Here is a 23,447-nt window from a genome sequence, read left to right as displayed (position 1 = left end):
GTCTCCCTGAGCAGAAAAAGGCTGGGGTAGCAAGAAAGGCAGAAAGGTGTTTTTTTTGTTTTTTTTTTTTTTTTAAGAAAACATGAAGTCCAGCAGTTTGAAAATGTTGGACTTTATGCTTTCTTAAAAAAATAAAAAAATCACAGACTACATTCACTATCTCCTGTCTTAAAGCCAAGAAAACAAGAGATCTGCCTTGTGTGTTCCTGGCAAACTTTCTGAGCACGACTTCACTCGACACTCATTTGCTGACTGCTCTTGCCCACAACCAGAGAGGCCTCCTGGGCTGCACGTGGATCTGTGCTGTGTGGCCAGGAACCGGGAAGGGAATTGTGCAGAGCTGGGCTCCGATTCCCTTGACCAGAGAGCCAGGGTAGGGCGAGCAGCTTCCTTCGCAATCCCCCAAAGAGCCAAACACTTCTCCCCAACATATGACTCATCAAAAGGTCAACCAGTGGGTCATCTGTGGTGTTCGGTGTTCTGATTGTTAGAGGTTAGTACGGAATCACAGCACAAATAATGCTGCAAGCTCAAACGGCAACCACCACACGGTCTGTACCTACCACCCAGCAGCGTGTACAATGCAGAATTTTTCTGTTCAGCCATTGCTTCTGGGTAAAAGAATCAAATGAGAAATATTTAAGCCTCCACACAGATCTGCAGTTGCTCCGGACTTAAAATGCTGCGCATGCATTTGCTGTTTTAGAGAATGTTCTGAAGCTCATGGCTTGGTTCTCGTTACTCCTATCTTGGGGCAGGAGGCAGGTCACTGGGTGTAGACCTGGCCCTGCTGCCACCTTGCTGCGTGACCTTAGGGAGCCCCCATGACCTCCCCCCTCCCTTTCCTCTTCCAGGAAATGGGCATGGCCTGGCCTGTCTCTCTCACGGGTCTTGCTGGGACCTAGTGCGGTAAGAACTGTGCAGGCGCTTCCTAAGGGCCCGTCGAAGTTAATAAAGATCTCTGCAGAACGCCTAGGGGCACAGCAACCATCGACCACAGCAGAACAAAGATGCAGTGGCCTGCGCCACTAGCCAAGGAGCCCAGGACCCCCTGGGTCTCAAATTGTGCAACAGCTCCCTAAAAAGCCTCAACCCTGAAACTGGCCCAAGGAAATCACCCAAACCCCTGGTATCAAACGTTCTACTTTTAACAAGCATTCTTTTCTGCTTTCGAAGCCCACAGCACACTAAGAGCAGAAGCCAAGGTGGGGTGGGTAGGCTTGCAGGGGAGACACAATGGGAGGTGACAACTGAGGGAAAGTTCAAAGGCAGACCCAGCGCTGGGTTTAGGTACGTGGGGAGGCGGGGGTGGCGGTTTCCATGAAACACTGAAAATGAAGCTTTGCACCTGTGAGCTGTTGAGTGGGATGGCTCCTCCTCAGGGCCCATCAAATACGGCACTGCTCGGCAAGTGTGTGCACCCATATGAGAATACATGCACATATGTGCAAATGTGTGTACATATGTGTAAGCACAAAGAGTGCGCATGCGTGTGCACATTTGCATGCATGCATGATGCAATATCTGTGTACTGCTCACCATCTGTGTACTGCTCACCTGTATGCATGTATGTGTTCACATGTGAATATGTGCATGTCTCAATGAATGCATGCACATATCTAAGCATGGAGGGTGCTCACGCCCAGCTGTTATCTATGAGAGCACGTGTGTGTGCAGGCATGCGCAATGCAGTATGTGAGTGCGTGCTGCTCATCTCTGCGAATGCGTGTGTGTGTTCACAAGTGAATATGCACACATGTCCGCAGATGCATATAAGCATGGAGAGTGTGCATGGAGGGGGTGCATGGGAGAGTGCGTGCGTGTATGCATATGCATACATGCAGGCACATGCGAGAATACTCATGTGACGCAGTATGTGTGTGAAGGCATGTTCACCTGTATGCATGTGTGTTCACATGCAAACAGGTGCATGCATGCATGTGTCTGCAGGCGTGGAGGATGTGTGTGTACACGGGGTACACAAGTGCATGCAAGAGTGTACATGTGTGCATACACATATATGCATTAATACATGGCCGCACGTGGGAATGTGCACATGCGTGTGTGCCAGCTGTGTGCATGCATTGTGATTACGCATATATGTGTGTGTACATGTGTGCTTCTGCTCCCATCTTTTAGGCAAGTGAAGAGGCCCACTGCCATTCCATCAGGAGGCCAGCAAGGATCCCTGAAGAGCCACTGCCTCTGTGTAAGGTACAGGCGGCCTCTTGCAGATGGAAGGGAGTCCCTTTGTTGTTTTGTTTTTCCTCCTCTTGATGGTAAATGTCTTTGATGTGTGGCTTACAGAAATGATCTCTTTACCCATCTGTATCTGCTCAAGAGTTCACAGAAAATCTGCTCTAAATCCACACAGCCCATACTTGGTCATACTTTTTCTCCTGACTCATCCACAAGAAAGCCAACCTGGGCACTGCAGGCTGGGTCCCCATCCTCCTGAGAGAAGGCCATGGCCAGCTCAGGGGACAGGAGGAGAGAGCCGGTGTTCCAGAAATAACTTCCCCTATGTTCACCTCTACTGACAGGTGGCCCATGTGCAGGACCGAGAGTCACTCGTAACTAGTGAGCTGGGGGCACGCGGAGCCTGCTAGGTCCATTCCAGGACCTGCGATGACACCGGGGCTGCAAAGTGAGGCCAGTGGCAGATTCCAGGGGAGGGGCAAGTGCAGGCAGGAGGGTGAGCACTGCTTCCCTCGATGGAGCTGATGGAAAGGGTTCGGGGGCCACCCTGTCCAGGGAAGACGGGTAACAGAAGGCATGATCCTGGGAGTGTGTGGGTCTCCTGTGGCTGCCCACAATTCGACAGTGTGGGGAACACTGCCTGGAGGCTAGAGAATGGGAGGCATCCCAGACCGGGGCACAGACGGAATAGGCAATGACCGGGTAGATAAATGGATCAGGGAGCTGCAGCGACTCCTTCTGCCACTTGGAGCAACAGCTTTCTGTTTGAGAGTCTGGTCAACTGGCCGCCAGCCTACCTCTATCACATGAGAGAAATTCCAGGTTGAGTTAAAGGGCTTCAGAATCTTCAGGGGATCCTTGAGGGCCAAGGTTAGGAGACATTGGTAGCACCGGCCATGGGGAAGAGGGGCAGGGCCTGTAGGAAGCCCCCTCCTCAGAGCCATGCGTCTAGATGCCTGGGCGAGCTGGGGCGGAAGGGAGCCCCGAGCCATCCTGCCTCCTCACATCAGATGCCGCCAAGGACAATTTCCCGCTCCCTCCACTCTCAGTCCTGAAGCAGCTGGGAAGGGACTGGACCAAGAAGTGACTCCTGCTGCCCTCACCCCCCAGAGGTCCTCCTTGAGCACAGACGGGGAGAAGGATGGAAGAGAAGAGGCCGGAATGGCCACAGGGCTGCCAGCCATGACTGGCTCCTAAAGTGTAGCCGGGGTGTCGGGGTGGCACTGACATGCTCGGGCAGAGGCTGCACGAAGCGCCCCCAGTCACAAGGGTGGCTCTAAGGCCAAGGCTTTGTGCACTCCAATACAGAGCCAGACGCCCAGGGGCCCACAGGACGGGGCGAGGGCCAGCAGGCGGGAGGCACACACCACGCACACATGGCGCTTGCGTGGACCTGGGCGGCTGGGCCGGGAGGACCCTCTTGCTCCCCACACAGGGTCCTGCGGCATCTGCTGCTACTCTGGGCTGGTGAGCAGGGGGGCCCTGGTCCCCCGCCATCCTGCACCGGCAGGCGGCGGCTGCGAGAGAAGAAAGCTTACTGACCGCTGGGCGGTTTAGGCCGTGGAGGAGCGGGTTTCTTCGGAGGCAGAGCAGGAGTGTCCTGTTTACTTTTAAAGGGGTCATCTGAGAATCCTGCCCCTCCCAAGGAGGAGGTGAAAGGGCCAGAAGGTGGGGGCTGTAAGAGAGGACACGAAAGAGAGGCAAAAATAGTTGTTAAAACAAAGGTGACGGATGTCCACTGAACAGACGCTCATGCTCCAAGGGCCCTGGCGAGGCCTCCTACCCTCCGGACTGCACATCACGGCCTTGCTCGGACGTGGGCTCTCTCTCAAGCCCCATGCTTTCCTCCACCCTCAACAGCAGGGGCCCTCTGGCCTATGGGTGATAAGCAGAGAGCAGTCCCATCTCTCCACGGGCTCCCAGCACCAAGGGCATCCCCAGCCACAAGGGGCACACTGGCTCTTTCCTGACTCCAGGACTTGGCACACAGGGTCCCTTGGGCCTCCTGCTTACATTTCAGAGACACGCCCCACCCTCACCTCTGTGCTGGCTGTGGTGCTTGGCGCATGCCCTGCTGTGCCACCTCCCCACTGAGCTGGCTGGTGTGGTCACTACCTTCAGTTAGTGACGGGCAGCTCCAGGTGCTGGTTCAGCTGGCACCAGACCTTCCTCCTCCACGCCTCTGGGCTGCACACGAAGCACCCGAGGTGGGAGCGCACCCTCACATGCCCAGCCCACCCCCACTGGTCAGCACGCCCACACCGCCTCCACTGGGCTCTGACCACCTCTGGCCTGGACTCTCAGCCAGCCTCCATCACACCCATCCACATCCTCCACCCCACACCTGCTGCCTCAAACCCAAATCGGACCACATCCTCCAGCATAAAGAGTGAGACAGTCAGAGACAGTTATAACAATTGGATAGATGAATGGATGGTGGGTAGGTAGATGAATGGAATGGTAGCTGGATGAATGGATAGACATATATGTGGATTAATGGACGAATGAATGGCAGGTGGGTAGGTGGGTGGGTGGATGGATGGATGGATGGGCAGGCAGGTAGAGACAGGGAGGCAGGTGGGTGGTAGACAGGGAGGCAGGTAAGTGGCAATGTCTCGCAGGTAGGTGGGTAGGCACTTCCTACGGGGAAGCTCCAAGCTCTCATTAAGGTATGCAGGGACTCTATCACTGCCCCGGCCGCCTGAATTTCAGGCTCACCTCTGAAGTCACCCCTCCCTTCACAATGCCTCCTTAGTCCCCAGAACCCACTGCACCCCCAGCCGCTGACTCAGCCTCCTGTTTCCATGCTTTGCACACTCAGGTCTCCTGCTGGGGAGCTCGGCTCACCTCGTCCGCCAGGAACCCCTCTCCTTGCTCAGAGCCTGGCTGGACCCCACTTCCGTCCCTCAGAGCTCTCCCAGGGCTCTCCCTGGGGCCACTTCCTGCCACCCATGCCCGCACTGCTTACTGAGCCACAGAGACAGGCTTCCAGGCCTCTCCCACCTGGAGGGCAAGCATAGTCCCCTTCCAGGCGCCTGCTGCCTCCAGGCCTGTGATGAGCAGATATTAAGCGCTGCCACCTGGAGGGATGCTTGTCCCTCACTTGGAGCGCCGGTGCGGCACAAGGGAGCCAGGGTCTCCATCAGCCACAGAAGGGCTGGCGCATCTCAGGCATGTGAGGGAAGGGGCTGGGGTGTCCCAGGAGGGAGAAAATCACTTTCTATGGGCAGAAGATGGATGAGGAACCACTCTTACTAAAACAGAAAATAACTAAGTGTGTAATAAAATAGAAAATAACTACATTTTTACTAACAGAGGAAACACATTGTTACAAAAATGCAAAATAACTAGGAAATTATAGGACAAAGAGATAACACTGAGACAGGAAACAAAATGAACGGGCAGAAATAGGGGTAAAAATGGTCATGTGTTCCTGGCTGGGCGCAGTGGTTCACGCCTGTAATCCCAGGACTTTGGGAGGCCGAGGCAGGCGCATCACAAGGTCAGGAGATTGAGACCAGCCTGGCTAACACGGTGAAACCCCATTTCCACTAAAAATACAAAAAATTAGCTGGGCGAGGTGGTGGGCGCCTGTAGTCCCAGCAACTCGAGAGGCTGAGGCAGGAGAATGGGGCGAACCTGGGAGGTGGAGCTTGCAGTGAGCCGAGATCCCGCCACGGCACTCCAGCCTGGGCGACAGAGCGAGACCCCATCTCAAAAAAAAAAAAAAAAAATCATGTGTTCCTCCAAGAGCATAGAAAAGAAAGATCAGAGTGGGGCAGAGACGGAGGGAGGGGCCCGGGGTCTTTAACTTTCTCCCCAGCAGGGCAGGCCTAGAGACAGAACAGGTCAAGAGCACAAAGGCACACTCCCAGGATTTCCCTCGAGAATCCAGATGCAACAGATCGCAGATGTGGGGGAAAAGGTCTAACACCACCTCCAGCAGACGGTCCTAGATGTATGGCCGCCTCTGCCTCCAATGTCTAGTCACACCGACGCAGCCGACTAAGGGTCCAGTGTCTAGTCATGCTGACACAGCCATCCAGGCCTTCAGCGTCTAGTCACACCAACGCAGCCGTCAAAGGCTCCAGTGTCTAGTCACACAGACGTGGCCATCTAAGGCTACAGCATCTGGTCACACCAAGGCAGCTGTCCAAGGCTCCAGCATCTGGTCACACAGATGTGGCCATCGAAGGCTCCAGCATCTAGTCACACAAACACGGCCATCTAAGGCTCCAGCATCTAGTCACACCAATGCAGCCCTCTAAGGCTCCAGCATCTAGTCACACCAGTGCAGCCATCTAAGGCTCCAGCGTCTAGTCACACAGATGTGGCCGTCTAAGGCTCCAGTGTCTAGTCACACAGATGTGGCCGTCTAAGGCTCCAGTGTCTAGTCACACAGATGTGGCCATCTACCATCTAGGCTCAGTGTCCTAGTAACACACAGATGTGGCCGTCTAAGGCTCCAGTGTCTAGTCACACAGATGTGGCGTCTGGGCTCCAGTGTCTAGTCACACAGATGTGGCCATCTAAGGCTCCAGCATCTAGTCACACCAATGCAGCCGTCTAAGTCTCCAGCATCTAGTCACACCAATGCAGGTGTCTAAGGCTCCAGCATCTAGTCACACCAGTGTGGCTGTCTAAGGCTCTAGCGTCTAGTAACACAGATAAGGCCATCTAAGGCTCCAGCATCTAGTCACACCAAAGTGGCCATCTAAGGCTCCAGTGTCTAGTCACACCAATGCAGCCATCTAAGGCTCCAGCATCTAGCCACACAGACGTGGCCACCTAAGGCTCTGGCATCTAAAACATAGACGTGGTCATTTAAGGCTCTAGCGTGTAGTCACACAGACATGGCTGTCTAAGACTCTAGTGTCTAGTCACGTAGATGCAGCCATCTAGGCTTCCAGCATCTAGTCACACCAATGCAGCCGTCTAAGGCTCTAGCATACAGTCACACAGACATGGCCATCTAAGGCTCTAGCATCTAGTCACACAGACGCGGCCATCTAAGTCTCCAGTGCCTAGTCATGCAAAGGCAGCCATCTAGGCCTCTAGCATCTAGTCACACCAACACAGCCATCTAAGGCTCTAACATCTATTCATACAGACGGGGCCATGTAAGGCTCTAGCCACATCGATGTGACCATCTGAGGCTCTAGCATCCAGTCACACCAACGTGACCGTCTGAGGCTTTAGTGTCTAGTCACATCAATGTGGTGGTCTAAGGCTCTAGCAACTAGTCACACTGATGTGGTTGCCTAAGGCTGTAGTGTCCAGTCATACCAACGTGGCCATCTAAGGCTCTAGTGTCTAGTCACACCAACATGGCCGTCTAAGGCTCCAGGGTCTAGTCACACAGATGCAGCCATCTAAGGCTCTAGCATCCTGCCACACTGACGCAGCTATCTGAGGCTCTAGCTTCCAGTCACACCAATGCAGCCATCTGAGGCTCAGGTGTCTAGTCACACAAATGCAACTCTCTAGGTCTCTAGCATTTAGTTGCACAGACATGGCATTTAGGCCTCTGGAGTCTAGTCAGAGACGTGGCCACCTGTGTCTCTGGCAGCTAGTTATAGAGATGCAGTCATCTAGGCCTCTAGCATCTAGTTACAGAGATGCATCCTTCTGGGCCGCTCGCGTCCTGTCACAAACATGGCTGCCTTGGACCTTGTGTAGTCCTAGAGTCGAGGCTGCTCAGCCCAGTTAGAGCCACATCAGAGACAGAACAGGGAGGTGACCCCTCTAAGAGGCAGCCTACCCATTCCAAGTCCCCCTGACGAGGGCAGAGGCAGATGCCCTCAGGGAGGGGAAGGGGCCCCAAAGGCTCCTGCACAGATGACCCCGCCAGATCCCTTCCCTGGGCTTCACGCCGCCCTCTGGAGCCGCCCAGGCAGGAGACACTCGCTCTGTGCTGATCTTCTCACCTAATAGGCCCAGTTACCTGGCAGGGGGTCCCACAGTCAGCACTTCTGCCTTACACACAAGGAAACTGAGGCACACAAAGGCGGTGCAGCCTGCCCAAATCACACAGCAGGTCCAGGTCTGCAGCAGATCTGGGACTGCCACATCGTCTGCCTCTCAGGCTGGCGCCTCCAGACGCTGCCCTCAGCTGCCAAGGGCCACCCCAGTTGTAGGTCCAGGGCCTCATCCTGGGCAGAATGTTCTGCCCAGGCTGGAACCCCAACCCTGCCACCTACTCAACGCCCTGTGCCTCGGTTTCTTCATCTGTAAAATGGCAAGAGTGACAGAGCTCGGAGGGCTCCAGCAAGAAGGGAATGAGGTGACATGTGACAGGCATCCATCCACCCACTGGCACTAGGTAAAGTTGGCACATGGACTACACGATAATGATCACACCAAGTACGAAGCCGCGACTGGAATCTGGGAATGCCCCACCTACTGCCCCAGCTGTCCCCAGGCCTGTCCGAGACACGAGGGGCAGGGTTGGCTTGCGGCTTAGCTTTAAAATGGGCCATTTAGGATCGGCTGTTTGGGTAAGAATCGGGGAAAGAACACTGGCCCGTCTGTGGGTGCTTCTGCCATTCACGGAACACATCCCTGGGCCTAGGGCCCATGCAAGTCCCCCGCAGCCTGGGATGGGCAGGCGAGCAAGTCTAGATGGGAAGTGGTGTGACCGGCCGGGCCTTGTCCTCCCTAGACGTGTGCTGGCTTCTGGGCCACATCTCCAAACTCGGAGTGGAGCCTCGGTCCCAGGGGCTGCAGTGAGCCTTTCCACCCTCTGCGTCATGTAGTAAGACCTGGGCAAGTAAAACCACACTCAGCCTGGACATCCAAAGTTGTAAGACCTGGTGACACACTCAAATCAGAGCCACCTGACCCTCGAGGCTGACTGGGGACACCTCGGGCCAAGCCGGCTTGGCGCCTCCCATGTGTGTTTAAACCCACGAGGCCAATCGGCAACTTGCGAGGCGACAGGCTTCCAATAAACGTCTGGCACTGCCTCCACAGTGAATCAGATCACTCCTAGCGCCAGAACGCCCGCGTCATTTCCGAATCCCAATTTTCATGACTTCAAGTTTCCCAAGAAGCCTCCTTGGGGACTCAACTCTTTCCTACTCAGGCAGCGGCTTCAAGGAAAGTTGCTATTTTTAGAAAGGTTTCAGTAAAGCTGTCAGGGGCTCTCTGGGCTCGGCAAGAGTGAAGTGTGCTTAAAATAAAAGGAAGACAGAAAAAGCTACTATGAAAACCAGCTCTAAGAGAAACACACGTTTGAGTTCACCAGTTGAAGAACTGCTTCAAAACAAAAGACTGAATTTTTAAACAGCAGCCCTAAACATCAACGCACAGCTTTAAACGATTGAGAAGTTGCTAAAAATGGGCTGACGACTAACCCAATATTTCACAGATGGCTTTTTTTTTTTTTTTTTTTTCAGGGCAGGGGAGGGTGAAATAAGTTGGACTCTTGTTTTTATTCTCAAATGCTCCCTGGAAACATACTTTGGGGAGTCTGTTTTTAAAGCGAGCTGATGTCACGTAGGTTTGACACTGTCTAGAAAAATCTCTTCAGGTGAGGGTGGGGCCTCAACTAAGAGTGCAGGCCCGAAGAGCCTCCCAAAGGAAACTTCTAGAATTAGACTCTGGGCTGTGACTCTCCTCAGCAAAGCCACACAGAGGTAAGGTGCTTCAGTTCAGGGACTTACAAAAGGGCCTCCCCGCCCTGCTCAGATGGGGAAAAGTTGATGATGGTTTGTTTTTTTTAAAAAAAAAAAAAAAAAACACCTTCTTGCCACTTTCATTTCCCTTAGCATTTTATTTATATCCACAATGTTGTTCTTGAAAAACAGAAAGGTAACCAAAAAGGAAAAACCGAGTTACAAGGTCAGGGTTGAGCTCAGAATGCGGCTGTACAAGTGTCATGAAGGCAGCTGACGGAACGGTGGAATCAAAACAAGATAGTATTGGAGACCCATTTTCCACAGCTCCGTCCAACTCTGTCCTAGCCTGGCACCGCCAATAGGAAGTGAGACCAGCTCTGAAATCACAGCTGCATGTGTGTGAAGAGCCCCTGGTTTCAGGGCCCAAGGACAGGCAGAGGGCGGTCATTAGACCCCGGCCCTAGTCCAGGTTCTGCTAGCTCCCCGCTCTCCACTCACAGTGAGAGGAGGAAGCCAGAGCCAGCCTCCCAAAGGAAGAGGAGTCCATATGCGACAACCAGAAACGACCAGGACCCCTGCCTTAGGGACTGCTGCCACCGTGTGGCCAACGTTTTCTGCTTTCGGGAGATGGTTTCCCGCCTGCCCAGGAGCCTGTGCAGCGGCCCCTAAATCTCCTTCCCCTGGTGCCCTCCTGGCCAGTCCCAAACCGTGTCACAGCGTGACATGTAAGGGATGGAGGCCTTCTCCGTGTGCTGGAAGGAGGGGGCACCACACCAGGGCCTCTGGGCTCCCTCTGCCCAGGCTCATCTGTATAAACACACACCCTGCCTCGGTCAGAAGTGGGATTTGCTGCGTCGCCAGGGCACTCACACACGCGTCTTTGAAAACCTGAACAGAATCTCAAGTGCTTCTCGGAATCTGTGTTCTGTGATCACAAGTTGCGACCGCTGCCAACCACAAGATGCCCAGAGACTTGTTTGCTCCACCAGCTGAGTGAACGTGGGGCAGCCCAGTCACACTGACACCTGGGGCACCCGGGCATGGGGCCGGCGGGGTGGGGAGCCCCAGGGGGCCTCATGCCTGGGGCATGCATCTTCCAGGTACTCCTGGGGCTCCCTCCCCTCACCACCTTCAGGCTGATAGCAGCACCCACAGACACTGGGCCCAGCTGCTCCAGGGGACCCCCCCACCGGCCACCCCTTACCACCTGGGCCATGGGCTCTAGGAAGGGGGCTGTGTTCTGCTTGTGGCCACTGCCTCTTCCCGCAGCGTGGACGATGCCTGGGCCTCTGCAGGTGGAACGCGTGAGGAAAGCAGGCCCCTGCAGCCCCCCGAGGACAGAGCCCATCCACCCCTGCCTGGGGGCTACCAAGAAGGGACAGAGTGGATGCAGGTGTCAGGGACGGGGCACACCTCACCTGCTTTTCTTCATTCCTGCCAAAGAAACACGCTCCTGGCTCAAACAGGAGATATACAATTCACAAGGAAGCACAGTAGTGCCTCAGCCCCGGCCTCTTTCCCACTCACCATGGCCCCCATTTCCAACTTTCCAGCAGTTTCTTCTGGAAGGCACCTCAGTCGTAAGGGGCTTCTATTGTTATTTTTTGACTTGTCCATTCTGGACGTTCCCTGTTGAATTCTCTATGCTACCTTAAAGATTAGCTCCAGCCCCACTGCCAGTCCCTGGAGAAGCCCTACAGCTGTCTGGGACCAGAGTCACAGTGAGTTCAGGTCACCGTGTGGTGAGGGCCGGACGCAGACGGGTCCAGTCTGGTAACGAGTCTCGCTGCTGTCCTCCTTCAACAGTTCACTCCTCACCTGTGGATCTGTCTGCATTTATTCACGGAGCCTGGCCCTCACTTTTCAACACCCCTCGAAAGTTCTGTCACACGGGCAGCTCCGAAAACTCGCTGGCCCGCTTTCCCCAGATGCCTTGCACCTGCGAGTCTGCTGCCCACGGCCCTCTTGAGACGCCTGTGCCCAACGCCTTCTCGAGTTTCTACTTGGCCATGGCAATGACTTCACCATCTGAGACCCGATGGTCGTGAGACACCAGTGGGAGCCGGGGGAGCCCAGGGCACCTTTGCCACTGGGATGAGTCAGGGCTCACCCTGAGGGACTGAAGTGCATCGGATCACAGCCATGGGTGCTTTCCAGGCCTAACCTTGTATTTGAAAGGTGCCGGGGAGATACATACGTGACATGAACAATTACGCCTGGCAGCCCACACCATGACAAGAGGCACAAAGACACTAGCAGAGGCGCGGGAGCTCCGTGGAGGGCTTTACCTTGGACATCTGGCTGAAGTCGGCAAAGCCTTCAGCACTATTGAAGGACCCACTTCCGAAGGGATCTAAGGTTCCAAAGGGATCTGCAATCGGCACCAACAAAGTCAGAGTTACAGGTCTTTAAGAGACACACCTTCTGGGGTGGAGGGAAAATGCTAGATGGCTCCTGAACCAGGAGACTCAGGAAGGCTGCATTTATTCATTAGACACGCGTGTCTGCATGAAGGTCCCTCAGCAAGGCCTGCCTGTCCACGCTGGCGCGGTGAGACGGTTTCTCACTGTGACGACCGCTCTGGGAGAGGCAGCATCATTCACGGTCATCGGAAGAATGACAAGTTGCTGTAGGGGCATGGCCCCTGGGTCCTGCTGGGTCTCACTGGGTCAGGAGGGGAGGAGCAACTCCAGGGTGACCCGCCACCCACACGATTTATGCAGGGCGGTGTCTTTGGATAGAGGTTTTTGCTGTGTTTTCTCCTCTGACCTGGAAGGGATTTGCCTAGAGTACTGGATATACTCGCCTATGATCCGCCCCGCACAAGCTGCAGGACCAAGCAGGGCCTGTTCCCAAAAGAAAGGGGGTGTCCACAGATGCTCCCATTGCGTAAAGGCTCGAGCGTGCATCTGTGAGTTCTACACTGTGAGATGGGGTTCCTTCAAACACAGAACCCACAACACAGGCCAGTACCTGGGGTCAAATTTTGGATTTCTTTTAGGCAGAAAACCCAAAGATACAAACCAAAGATTTATAAGGAGGAGTGAGTAACAGTAGTTAATATCACTGGTGCTATTACTGAATTCCTACTGCGAAAATTCCCTTCTAGAAAGATGCCAGCGCGTGCCGTGCCTGGGAAGAGGAGCAGCAGGGGATGCTTGTTTTGGCCTAATGGGCTCAGGCCAGGATCTGGGTGCCACTGACTAATGACACAAACACAGAGGCCACACTGGCTTTGGGAGTGAAAGTGTTAACTGGGCGGGGAGGGGAGGCTCTGCTACTGCCCGAGGAATAGTCAGGAAGGAAAATAAGCCATGGGTCTCACCTGATCCTTTTGAGGAGACACTGGAGGATGAAAAGGGATCACTGGATTCAAAGGGGTCGAGCTGAGTGAAAGGAGAGAGGAAAGAGTAAAAAGCAGTTCATTTGTTCCATCACCCATTCATTCAACCAGACTTTCCTGACGTCGAAGTACAACATCCAGTGCCAGGCCGGAGGGAAAGTGGAATGATTAAAACTCAACCCAGGCAGAGTAAAATCGCAACAGATCAATCCTCCTGCATATAGCACCTATCGACCTGGACAGAATACCCCCAAAATTACAAATACAAAAAGCAGTGGCCTGAAGGCTGGGAAGTGAACAAGGCAGGGAGAAGACTTTGGAGGAGAATTTGAATGTGGCAGAAGAACACAGCAGGAGGCTGAGTTTCCACTCCGCCAGCTACAGCAGGAGAGCACAATGCGGGTGCCTAAGATTCTGGTAGAATCTGAACACCGGAGGATGGAGCCCAGAGACAACCAGTCCCGGGAAAAGGGAGGGGAATCAGGATGGAGGGGCAGAGATGTAAGCCCTGAACTTCATGATCCACTCTCCCCCCGTCTCAGGCTGGTCCCTGCCCATGCAAGCCTGGGGGGACTCAAGGCAGCCTGCAGCTGAGGCCACAAGAACTGAGCCGGGATTGGAGCTTCTGCCATCTGCTGGAGAGTGTCTGCAGTGTGAGTGCCACCAAGTTAACTGCCTGCTGAAACAAATCCATTCCTGCTCTTTGGAGAAAACAGACTACAGTCTGGACACAGAACACTCACCATGCATCAGATACATTTCTAAACATACAAAGAACTGGAAAAATGTGACCAATTCTCACCAGAAAAGACAATCAGCATAGCCAATCTCAAAATAACCCAGATGGTGGAACTCTGAGACAGGGACAACGTAAAACGGTGATTATAACTGTGCTAAATGAGGAAAAGGAAAATACACTTAAAATGAATGAAAAGACAGGCGACCTTAGCAGAGAAACAGAAAGTATACAAAAGAAACAAATGAAAGTTCCGGAAATGAAAAAGTGTATCTACAATAAAAACTTCATCGCTGGGGGCAGTGGATCACCCGAGGTCAGGAGTTCAAGACCAGCCTGGACAACGTGGCAAAACCCCGTCTCTACTAAAAATACAAAAATTAGCCACGTGGGCGAGGCACAATAGCTCACACCTGTAATTCCAGCACTTTGGGAGGCCAAGGCAAGTAGATCACCTGAGGTCAGGAGTTCGAGATCAGCCTGGCCAACATGGTAAAACCTGTTTCTACTAAAAATACAAAAAATTAGCCGGGTGTGGTGGTGGACACCTGTAATCCCAGCTACTTGGGAGGCCGAGGCAAGAGAATTGCTTGAACCCAGGAGGCAGAGGTTGCAGTGAGCCGAGATTATACCATTGTACTCCAGCCTGGGCAACAACAGTGAAACTCCGTCTCAAAAATAAATAAATAAATAAGCCAGGCTTAGTGGTGCATGCCTGTAATCCCAGCTACTCAGGAGGCTGAGGCAGGAGAATGGCTTGAACCTGGGAGGTGGAGGTTGCAGTGAGCTGAGATTACCCCACTGCACTCCAGCCTGGGCGAAAGAGCAAGACTCTGTCTCAAACAAACAAACACACACTCCATTAGGTTAGCTAAATAACCAGTAATAAAAGAAAGAGTAAGTAAAGTTGAAAACAGAGCAGTAGAAATTACTCAATCTGAAGAAAAAGGAGAAAAAAGAATGAAAAGATAAATAAATAGAGCCTCAGGAACCTGTGGGACAATAACAAAGGGTCTAACATCCATGTAACTGGAATCCCAGAAAGAGAGGGGAGAGAAAATGGGGCAGAAAAAACAAATTAGGAGAACTGACAGCTGAAAGCTTACCAAATTTGTTTTGTTGTTGTTGTTTTGAGACGGAGTCTCACTCTATCACCCAGGCTGGAGTGCAGTGGCGCAATCTCGGCTCACTGCAACCTCTGATTCCCGGGTTCAAGCGATTCTCCTGCCTCAGCCTCCCAAGTAGCTGGGATTACAAGTGTGCACCACCACGCCTGGCTAATTTTTGTACTTTTAGTAGAGATGGGGTTTCACCACATTGGCCAGGATGGTCTTGAACACCTGGCCTCAAGTGATCCACCCGCCTTAGCCTCCCAAAGTGCTGGGATTACAGGAATGAGCCACTGAACCCAGCAATGAAAACTTACCAAATTTGTTGAAAAGCATAATTTACAGATTGAAGAAGCTGAGCAAAGCCTAAACAGTATAAACACCAAGAAAACTACACCCAGAAACTTCAAAAACTACTGAAAACCAAAGATAAAGAGAGAATCTTGAAAGTAGCCAGAGAAAAACCATCTATTACATACAGGATAACAATGAAAGAATACTCCTCTCCACCGGGCGCGATGGCTCACACCTGTAATCCCAGCACTTTGGGAGGCTGAGGCGGGTGGATCACGAGGTCAGGAGATCGAGACTATCCTGGCTAACATGGTAAAACCCTGTCTCTACTAAAAATAAAATAAATTAGGTAGGCATAGTGGTGGGCGCCTATAGTCCCAGCTACTTGGGAGGCTGAGGCAGCAGAATGGCGTGAACCCGGGAGGTGGAGCTTGCAGTTAGCTGAGATTGCATCACTGCACTCCAGCCTGGGCGACAGAGCAAGACTCTGTCTCAAAAAAAAAAAAAAAAAAAAAAAAAAAAAACTCCTCTCATCAAGGACAATGGAAGCTGGAAGGCAGTGGAAAAACACGCTAAAACTGCTAAACGAACAAACAAAAGCCCAACAACCTACATCAAATGCAACGTCCTTCAAGAATGACAACAGGCCTGGCACAGTGGCTCATGCCTGTAATTGCAGCACTTTGGGAGGATGACACGGGCAGATCACTTGAGTTCAGGAGGTCAAGACCAGCCTGGCCAACATGGTGAAACTCCGTCTTACTAAAAATACAAAAATTAGCCAGAAATCCCTTGAACCTGGGAGGCAGAGGTTGCAAAAAAAAAAAGAGTAACAGCCAGGTACAGTGACTCAAGCCTGTGATCCCAGCACTTTGGAGGGGCTGAGGCAGGAGGATTGCTTGAGCCTAGGAGTTTGAGACCAGCCTGACCAACATATAGAGATCCAATCTCTACAAAAAATAAAAAATTAGCTGGGTGTGGAAGTACATGCCTGTGGTCCCAGCAACTTGGGAGGCTTAGGTGGGAGAATTGCTTGAGCCCAGGAGGTTGAGGCTGCAGTGAGCCAAGATCACACCACTGCACTTCAGCCTGAGCAACAGAGTTAGACTCTGTTTCAAAAATAAAAACAAAAAAGTGACAATACAGTCGATTTGCACTATAAGAAGTGCTAAAGAAAGTTCTTTAGGCTGAAGGAAAATGATAATGGAGGGAAATCCACTCTTCAGAAAGAAATGAAGAGTATCAGAAATGGTACATATTTGGGTAAAACTAAATGACTACTTTTTTCCTTTTTCTTTAAAATAACCACAATGGATTAATGCAAAAATTATAAGGGTCTTATGGAGTTTCTAATGTATTTAGATGTATGATATTCACATGACGGCTATAACATAAGACATGCTGGCTGCAAGGGTGGGTGGACAAATGGTTGCAATTTTCTACATTTTACATGAGATAATACAATACTAACCTCAAGTAGACTATGAAAAGTTAAAACTGTACACGGTATTTCCTAAGCAACCTCTAAACAATCATTAAAAGAGGTATGATTAAAATAATAAAAGGCCAATAGATAGAATTCCAAAAAACATTCAAACAATCCAAAAGAAGGCAGAAAACAAAACATGGGATAAAAAGCAAGCAAATAATAAAATAGTAGACTTAAACCATATCAATAATTACATTAAATGTTCATGGACTAAACATTCCATTTACAAGGCAGGGACTTCTGACTGGATAAAAAAAAAAACCAAGTTGCAACACTACACTAGTTACAAAAGACATCTATCAGTTTTAAAGACCCAGGTAAGTTGAAAGTAAATGGTTGAAAAATGATATATCATATAGTGAATAACATGAGGAGAATGAAGTGATAAAACAGACTTCAAGACAAAGAACATCACCAGAGATCAAATGGGAACCTTTTATAATGATAAAAAGGTTATTGTGTCAGGAAGACACAACAATCATAAACATCTATGCACCTGACAGAGCTTCAAAATACACAAAGCAAAACTTGATCAAATTAAAGTGCGGTATGAACAATTCCACAATCATAGGAGAACGTTTAACACCTCTCTCTCAGCCATTGGTAGAACTAAAAAAGGAACAAACAATGAAGACACACATAATCTGAACACTATCAGGAAGCTCAACCTCGCTGCCATTTGTAGAACATTACACCCAACAACTAGATACACATTCTTCTCAAGTGTACGTGGTTTGTTCACCAACATAGGCCATAAACAGCAACCCTTGATAAATGTGAAGGTATTGAAAACATACCGAAAATGTTCTCTAATAACAAATTGAATTAAAAATCAATAATAATAGTATAATAATAGACCTAGGAGAAGAAGCCAAGTATCTGGAAATGAAACAACACACTTTTAAGTAATCCATGGGTAAACAGAATTCACAAGGGAAACTGGGAAACATCTCAAAACTGAATGGCAATGAAGAGACAAAGTACTCAAATATATGAAATACACGTAAAGTAGTGCTTGCGGGAAATACGTTGCTTTAAATTTATACAGACGCTCCTTGACTTACCATGGAGTTACGTCCTGATAAACCTATTGTAAGTTGAAAATATCTTAAGTCGAAAATGTACTTAATATCCCAATAAACCCATCATAAAGCAAAAAATCAGAAGTCGAACCAACATAAATCCAGACACTCCTTGACTTATGATGGGACTGCATCTCAATAAAACTACTGTAAAATCAAAAAACTGTAAGTTGAACCATCGTAACTCAGGGACCGCCTGTACTAGAAATTGAAGTCTAAAATCAATGAATGAAGGTTGGAGCTTAAGACATTAGAAGAGCAAGGTAAACCCCAAATAAACAGGAGTAAGGAAATGGAAAAAATAGAAATAGAAAAGAGAAAATCAATGAAATAGAAAACAAGCAGTAGAGAAAAATGAAGCCAAAAGTTGGTTATGGAAAAGGTATGGAGAAGGTCAATGAAATTGGTAAACAGATCACCTATACCAGGAATGCTACAGGTCTTAAGGACGTTAAAAAGGGGCCAATAAGAAAACACTGCAAATGAATCGTTGCCTTCAAAGAGCTCCAACTGCTAAAGACCAAAAGGTCCACAGGGAGTGAGGGAGGTGGGCACCAGGGCAGCAGGAGCCCTGAGGAGGAGGGATAAGTGCTCGTCTCTGAGCAGGCCCTGGGCCTGGGTTGCAGCCTAGAAAACGGAAAAAGGCTATGAAGCAAGCTCACTCCATCATTAAAATCCTTTCCTCCATCACCAGAGACTGCTTTTTTTTGTTTTGTTTTAAAATCCAAGTTGACAGCTATTTAACCCAATCTCTTAGGCATAATGTGCAAAACGCCCAGTGTCTGCCACGCCTGGGGATGGAAGCACAGGTGTGCTGGAGTTGGAAACTGGAGGGTCAGAGTTGGCTGATGCTCTCAGGAGACAACACCAGGCAAGGCAGTCGGGCTGAGACGCCTGCACTTACTCCTGCCGTGACAGGGGCACCCACCAAGGTGACTCTAAGGTCCCCACCAGTGCTGTGTGTTACAAGGACCGTGTGGGGTGGCCGGGTCCATGTGAGTATGTGGTGCTTGTTTGATTTAGTCTTTTTTGGGAGATGAAGGGGCAGTGGAGGCAGATGACTAGAGTTGAGGGGTGGGGATGGGGATAGAGGAATAAGAACTGTGGGTGACATCCTCCTTGCCCTGACGTGGGGCCACTGGACAGCTGACTGAACCTTGGGGCTCACAGGCAAGTCACTGCAGTGACTAGGCCAGACAGCTCCCTCATTCAGCAGGAATGCAATCAGCCTGGGATACCAGCTCCCAGAGAACAGGCACCAAGGCCCATACTCGCAGGCACCACGTACACTCCACGAAGGGAAGGAGGGCTTCGGGAAGTGCCACCCTCACACACACAGAGCAGGCGTGCAGCTCTCCCAGGCAACGTCCCACCCCACTCACCTTCGAAGGTAAGGAAGGGTTTTTCGTGAATGGGTCCGAGGTAAATGGGTCATTCTTTGTCTGTTTCTTGAAGAAGTCGTCGGTGGCAGAGCCACAGAATGGGTCACTTTCTTTGAAAGGGTCCCCTCCAAATGGATCTAGAAGGAAAAATGCCCCGTGAGTAAACATTATACCGAGTGAAAGAACCCAGGCATAAAAGGACACACCACAGAATGATGCCGTTTACATGGAATTCTAGAAAGGGAAGAACGCTAGTGATGGAAAATAGGGCAGTGGTGGCCAGGGCAGCCTGGGGAGAGGGTGGAGGGTGACAACAAACAGGCCTCAGGAATGACCGAAGTGTTCTCAAATCTCACACAACTGTGCCTATTTGTTGAAACTCATCTTGTTACATAATAAAATAGGTGAATTTTGTTCTGTGTACATTATACCACTCAATAAAATTGACTTTAAAAATAATAATATCCTGGCCAGGCATGGTGGCTCATGTCTGTAATCCCAACCCTCCAATCACTTTAGGAGACTGAGATAGGAGGACCATTTGAGGCCAGGAGTTCAAGACCAGCATGGGTAACACAGAGAGACCCCTGCTTGTAAAAATAAAAAAATAAAAAATTAGCCAGGTGTGGTGGCACGTGCCTGTAGCACCAGCTACTAAGGAGGCTGAGGCAGAAAGGCTGCTTGAGCCCAGGAGGTCAAGGCTGTAGTGAGCTATAATTGCACCACTGCACTCCAGCCTGGGCAACAGAGTAAAACCCTGTCTCTAAATAAATAATAATATATCCTGCAGGAGATGGATATAATAATAATAATAATAAACAATGCAGGTAAATCCAGAGACAGAAAATAGATTAGTGGGTGCCAGGGGTTGGGGGAGGGAACAGGGAGTGACTGCTGATGGGGATGGGGTCTCCTTTTGGGGGGATGAGAATGTTGTGGAACTAGGTGAAGGCAGGTGATCACTGCACAGCACTGTGAGTGTGCTCAATACCACTGAAATGGATGCTTTAAAATAGTGACTTTTACGTTATATAAATTTCACCTGAAAAAAATAAATTGGTCAGGCATGGTGGCTCACGCCTGTCATCCCAGCACTTTGGGAGACCAAGGCAGGCAGATCACTTGAGGACAAGAGTTCGAGATGAGCCTGGACAACATGGTGAAACCCCGTCTCTACTAAAAATACAAAAATTAGCTGGGCATGGTGGAGGGCGCCCATAGTCCTAGCTACTCAGGAGGCAGGGGTTGCAGTGAGCCAAGATCACACCACTGCACTCCAGCCTGGGTAGCAGAGCAAGACTCCGTCTCAAAAAATAAAATAAATAAATAAATTAGCAGGCAATGTGATCCCACCACACTCCAGGGTGGGATGCAGGCAGTGACTGGACCTAGGGAGGGGAGCCACCTCCAGAAGGGAACGGGACCGAGGATGGGTGTAACATGGATGGACGGCCATCCTTCCCAGTTACATGGCTTCCACCCCGGTGTGTGTGGACACAAGTCCCGCCACGTGAAACTTCTGAGCCAGGACTGGACACAGTCTAAAGACTGGTCCAGGAAACACTGAACTTTACCTGTTGAAGTTGTCTGCTGTTCTGCAAAGGGGTCATTCTGGAACGGGTCGCCTGGGTGGGAGAGGAGAGAAATGCTTATTAGCTTTAGGGCACAGGACGCGGGCTGGGCCCTTGAACACAGCCACCCACCTGCCAGGCCTTTCATTGCCTTCTACTCCTCCAATGTAGAGAGAGAATGTTATTTCCTTCTCCTGCCCTCGATAGAAATAATGTTATTTCTATCCACCTGCCCTCGAAACCTTGGCAAATCAAAGAGGGGGACCTGGAGGAGGCAGCTGTTTCTGGCTGGAATGTTTAAGATGAGAAGGAAGGTACTGGTGGCTGTCCCACACAGGCTGGAGTAGGGGAAGACACAGAGCGGGCTAGAATCCACTCCTCTCTTCCCATGCCGGGTTTCCTTTATCCCATCTGCCTGCCACCTCCCTGGGTAAGAGGACACAGGACTCTGGGCTGTCCCTCACTTCACCACCAGCCCTGCAGCAATGAGGCGGTGGCACCCCTGGGCGTCAGGGGCTGCTGGATTCGCCTCTCAGACCTGGCAGGCTTCAACTCCAAGCTGAAGCTCAAACTTCCACTGTTCTCTCCCCACCTCAGTGTTTTTCTCAGAAATGTACAGAGAGCCTTCCTCCTGGAAATACTGTTTTGCTCTGAAACATGGAGATAAATTAGGACATCTTGTTTCCAGAATTCTTAGTTATTCTTGATTCAAGTGTGGCTCTGGATAGACTCCTAAAATTATCCAGACCTTACGTTTATGTAGGAACCCATGGTTTGCCAGGTACTTTCATGATCATTACTAGCTCTGATTATTTTATCAACCCTGTGAGGTGAGCAAGGAGCAAATTTATTAACCTGCTGAGGGATGAGGAAATTGAAGTACTGAAGAGTTGAAGGGGACTGGCCAAGCTGCTTTCAAATGTGGGTCTTGTGGTGAGCTTGGAACGCTTCCCACTGTGTCTCGATGCCTTGGCTCTCTGGTTAACAGGGTGAGATAAGAAGCTTAAAAGGCATTCCTGCCGGGCGCGGTGGCTCACACCTGTAATCCCAGCACTTTGTGGGGCTGAGGCGGCTGGATCACCTGAGGTCAAGAGTTCGAGACCAGCCTGGGCAACACGGTGAAACCCCGACTCTACTAAAAATACAAAAATTAGCCGGGTGGGGTGATGGGCGCCTGTAATCCCAGATACTGGGGAGACTGAGGCAGGAGAATTGTTTGAACCCAGGAGGCGGAGGTTGCAGTGAGCCGAGATTGCGCCACTGCACTCCAGCCTGGGAGACAGCGAGAGTTCGTCTCCAAACAAAACAAAACAAAACAAAACAAAAAGGCGTTCCTTTCCCCCTCCATTTCAGACTGTGGCATGTCCTTACTTTTCTAGCCCTTCAACCATTCTAAATTTGACAGAAAACACACAGTATTTCAATGAGAAAGTGGGTAGCAAGTGAGATACCTTTGAAGGGATCAGCTCCTTTAAATGGGTCAGATTTGAAGGGGTCTTCTGTCTGGAAAGGATCCGGATGCAGCTCTTGCGTGTTGTTGCTAAATAACAAGGCTTTATTTTTGAAAGGATCATCCTATAATTTTGTGAAGAAACAGGACAAGGATTTGATTATTTCTGAGTTAAAGCAAAGGACGGAATTCCATACTTAACTCACATTTCCACTTTGAGTAGCATGACCCTAAAAAGAATGATTCAGCCAGGAGTTCGAGACTGGCCTGGGCAACATAGCAAAAGCCCATCTCTATAAAAACAAAAATTTAAAAATGTGGCCAGGCGCGGGCTCACGCCTGTAATCCCAGCACTCTGGGAGGCCAAAGCGGGCGGATCACCTGAGGTCAGGAGTTCAAGACCAGCCTGGCCAACATGGTGAAACCCTGTCTTTACTAAAAATACAAAAACTTAGCTGGGGGTGGTGGCAGGCACCTGTAATTGCAGCTACTTGGGAGGCTGACGCAGGAGAACTGCTTGAACCCAGGAGGCGGAGGTTGCAGTGAGCTGAGATTGCGCCATTGCACTCCAGCCTGGGTGACAGAGTAAGTGAGATTCTGCCTCAAAAAAAAAAAAAAAAAAAAAAAAAAAGGCCAGGTATGGTGGCATGTACCCATAGTCCCAGCTACTTGGGAGGCTGACTCACGAGATTGCTTGAACCCAGGAGGTGGAGGTTACAGTGAGCTATGATTGTGCCACTGCACTCCAGCCACAACAATGCAAGACCCTGTATCTTTAAAAAAATAAAGATCACTGAAGAAATATGAACTGGAGTGAATAATAATGTTCAATACTGGTTCATTGGTCGTGACGAATGTACTGTATGTGATGTGACTAACAGGAGGAACCAGGTGTGGGATATAGAGGAACTATGCACTATCTTGCAGTTTTTCTTTTTCTGAAACAGGGTCTCACTCTGTTGTCCAGGTTGGAGTGCAGTTGCATGCTCATGGCTTACTCCAGCCTTGACCATTTGGGCTCAAGTGATCCTCCCACATTGGTCTCCTGAGTAGCCAGGACTACAGGTGTGCACCACCAAGCCTGGCTAATTTTTATATTTTTTGTAGAAATGAAGTATCTCACTATGTTGCCAGGGCTGGTTTTGAACTCGTGAGCTCAGCTGATCCTCTCAC

The 23,447-nt window shown here is 50.5% G+C and overlaps 1 protein-coding gene across 18 annotated transcripts in view; it reads right to left on the bottom strand.

Moving 5' to 3' along the window:
* The window catches only part of EPS15L1 (epidermal growth factor receptor pathway substrate 15 like 1), a 118,744-nt gene that overhangs the window by 18,423 nt on the left and 76,874 nt on the right, over positions 1-23,447 (bottom strand). For 6 of the 18 annotated variants that reach the window (XM_009193779.3, XM_009193783.3, XM_021930832.2 and 3 more), the window contains 7 exons: positions 22,276-22,399; positions 20,828-20,878; positions 19,254-19,390; positions 13,144-13,204; positions 12,107-12,189; positions 3,742-3,874; positions 564-611 (listed from right to left, as the gene is read on the bottom strand). In XM_009193779.3, coding sequence (XP_009192043.1) covers positions 564-611; positions 3,742-3,874; positions 12,107-12,189; positions 13,144-13,204; positions 19,254-19,390; positions 20,828-20,878; positions 22,276-22,399 — 637 coding nt within the window. Of the gene's footprint in view, positions 1-563; positions 612-3,741; positions 3,875-12,106; positions 12,190-13,143; positions 13,205-19,253; positions 19,391-20,827; positions 20,879-21,679; positions 21,802-22,275; positions 22,400-23,447 lie in introns of those variants that run through there. The other 12 variants (XM_003915107.4, XM_009193786.3, XM_021930833.2 and 9 more) reach the window with 5 other exon arrangements.

Source organism: Papio anubis, chromosome 20 (genome assembly GCF_008728515.1).
Source record: "Papio anubis isolate 15944 chromosome 20, Panubis1.0, whole genome shotgun sequence".
Lineage (NCBI taxonomy): Eukaryota > Metazoa > Chordata > Mammalia > Primates > Cercopithecidae > Papio > Papio anubis.
Note: the sequence above shows the minus strand (reverse complement) of the source record. Positions and strands in the feature narration are given on the sequence as shown.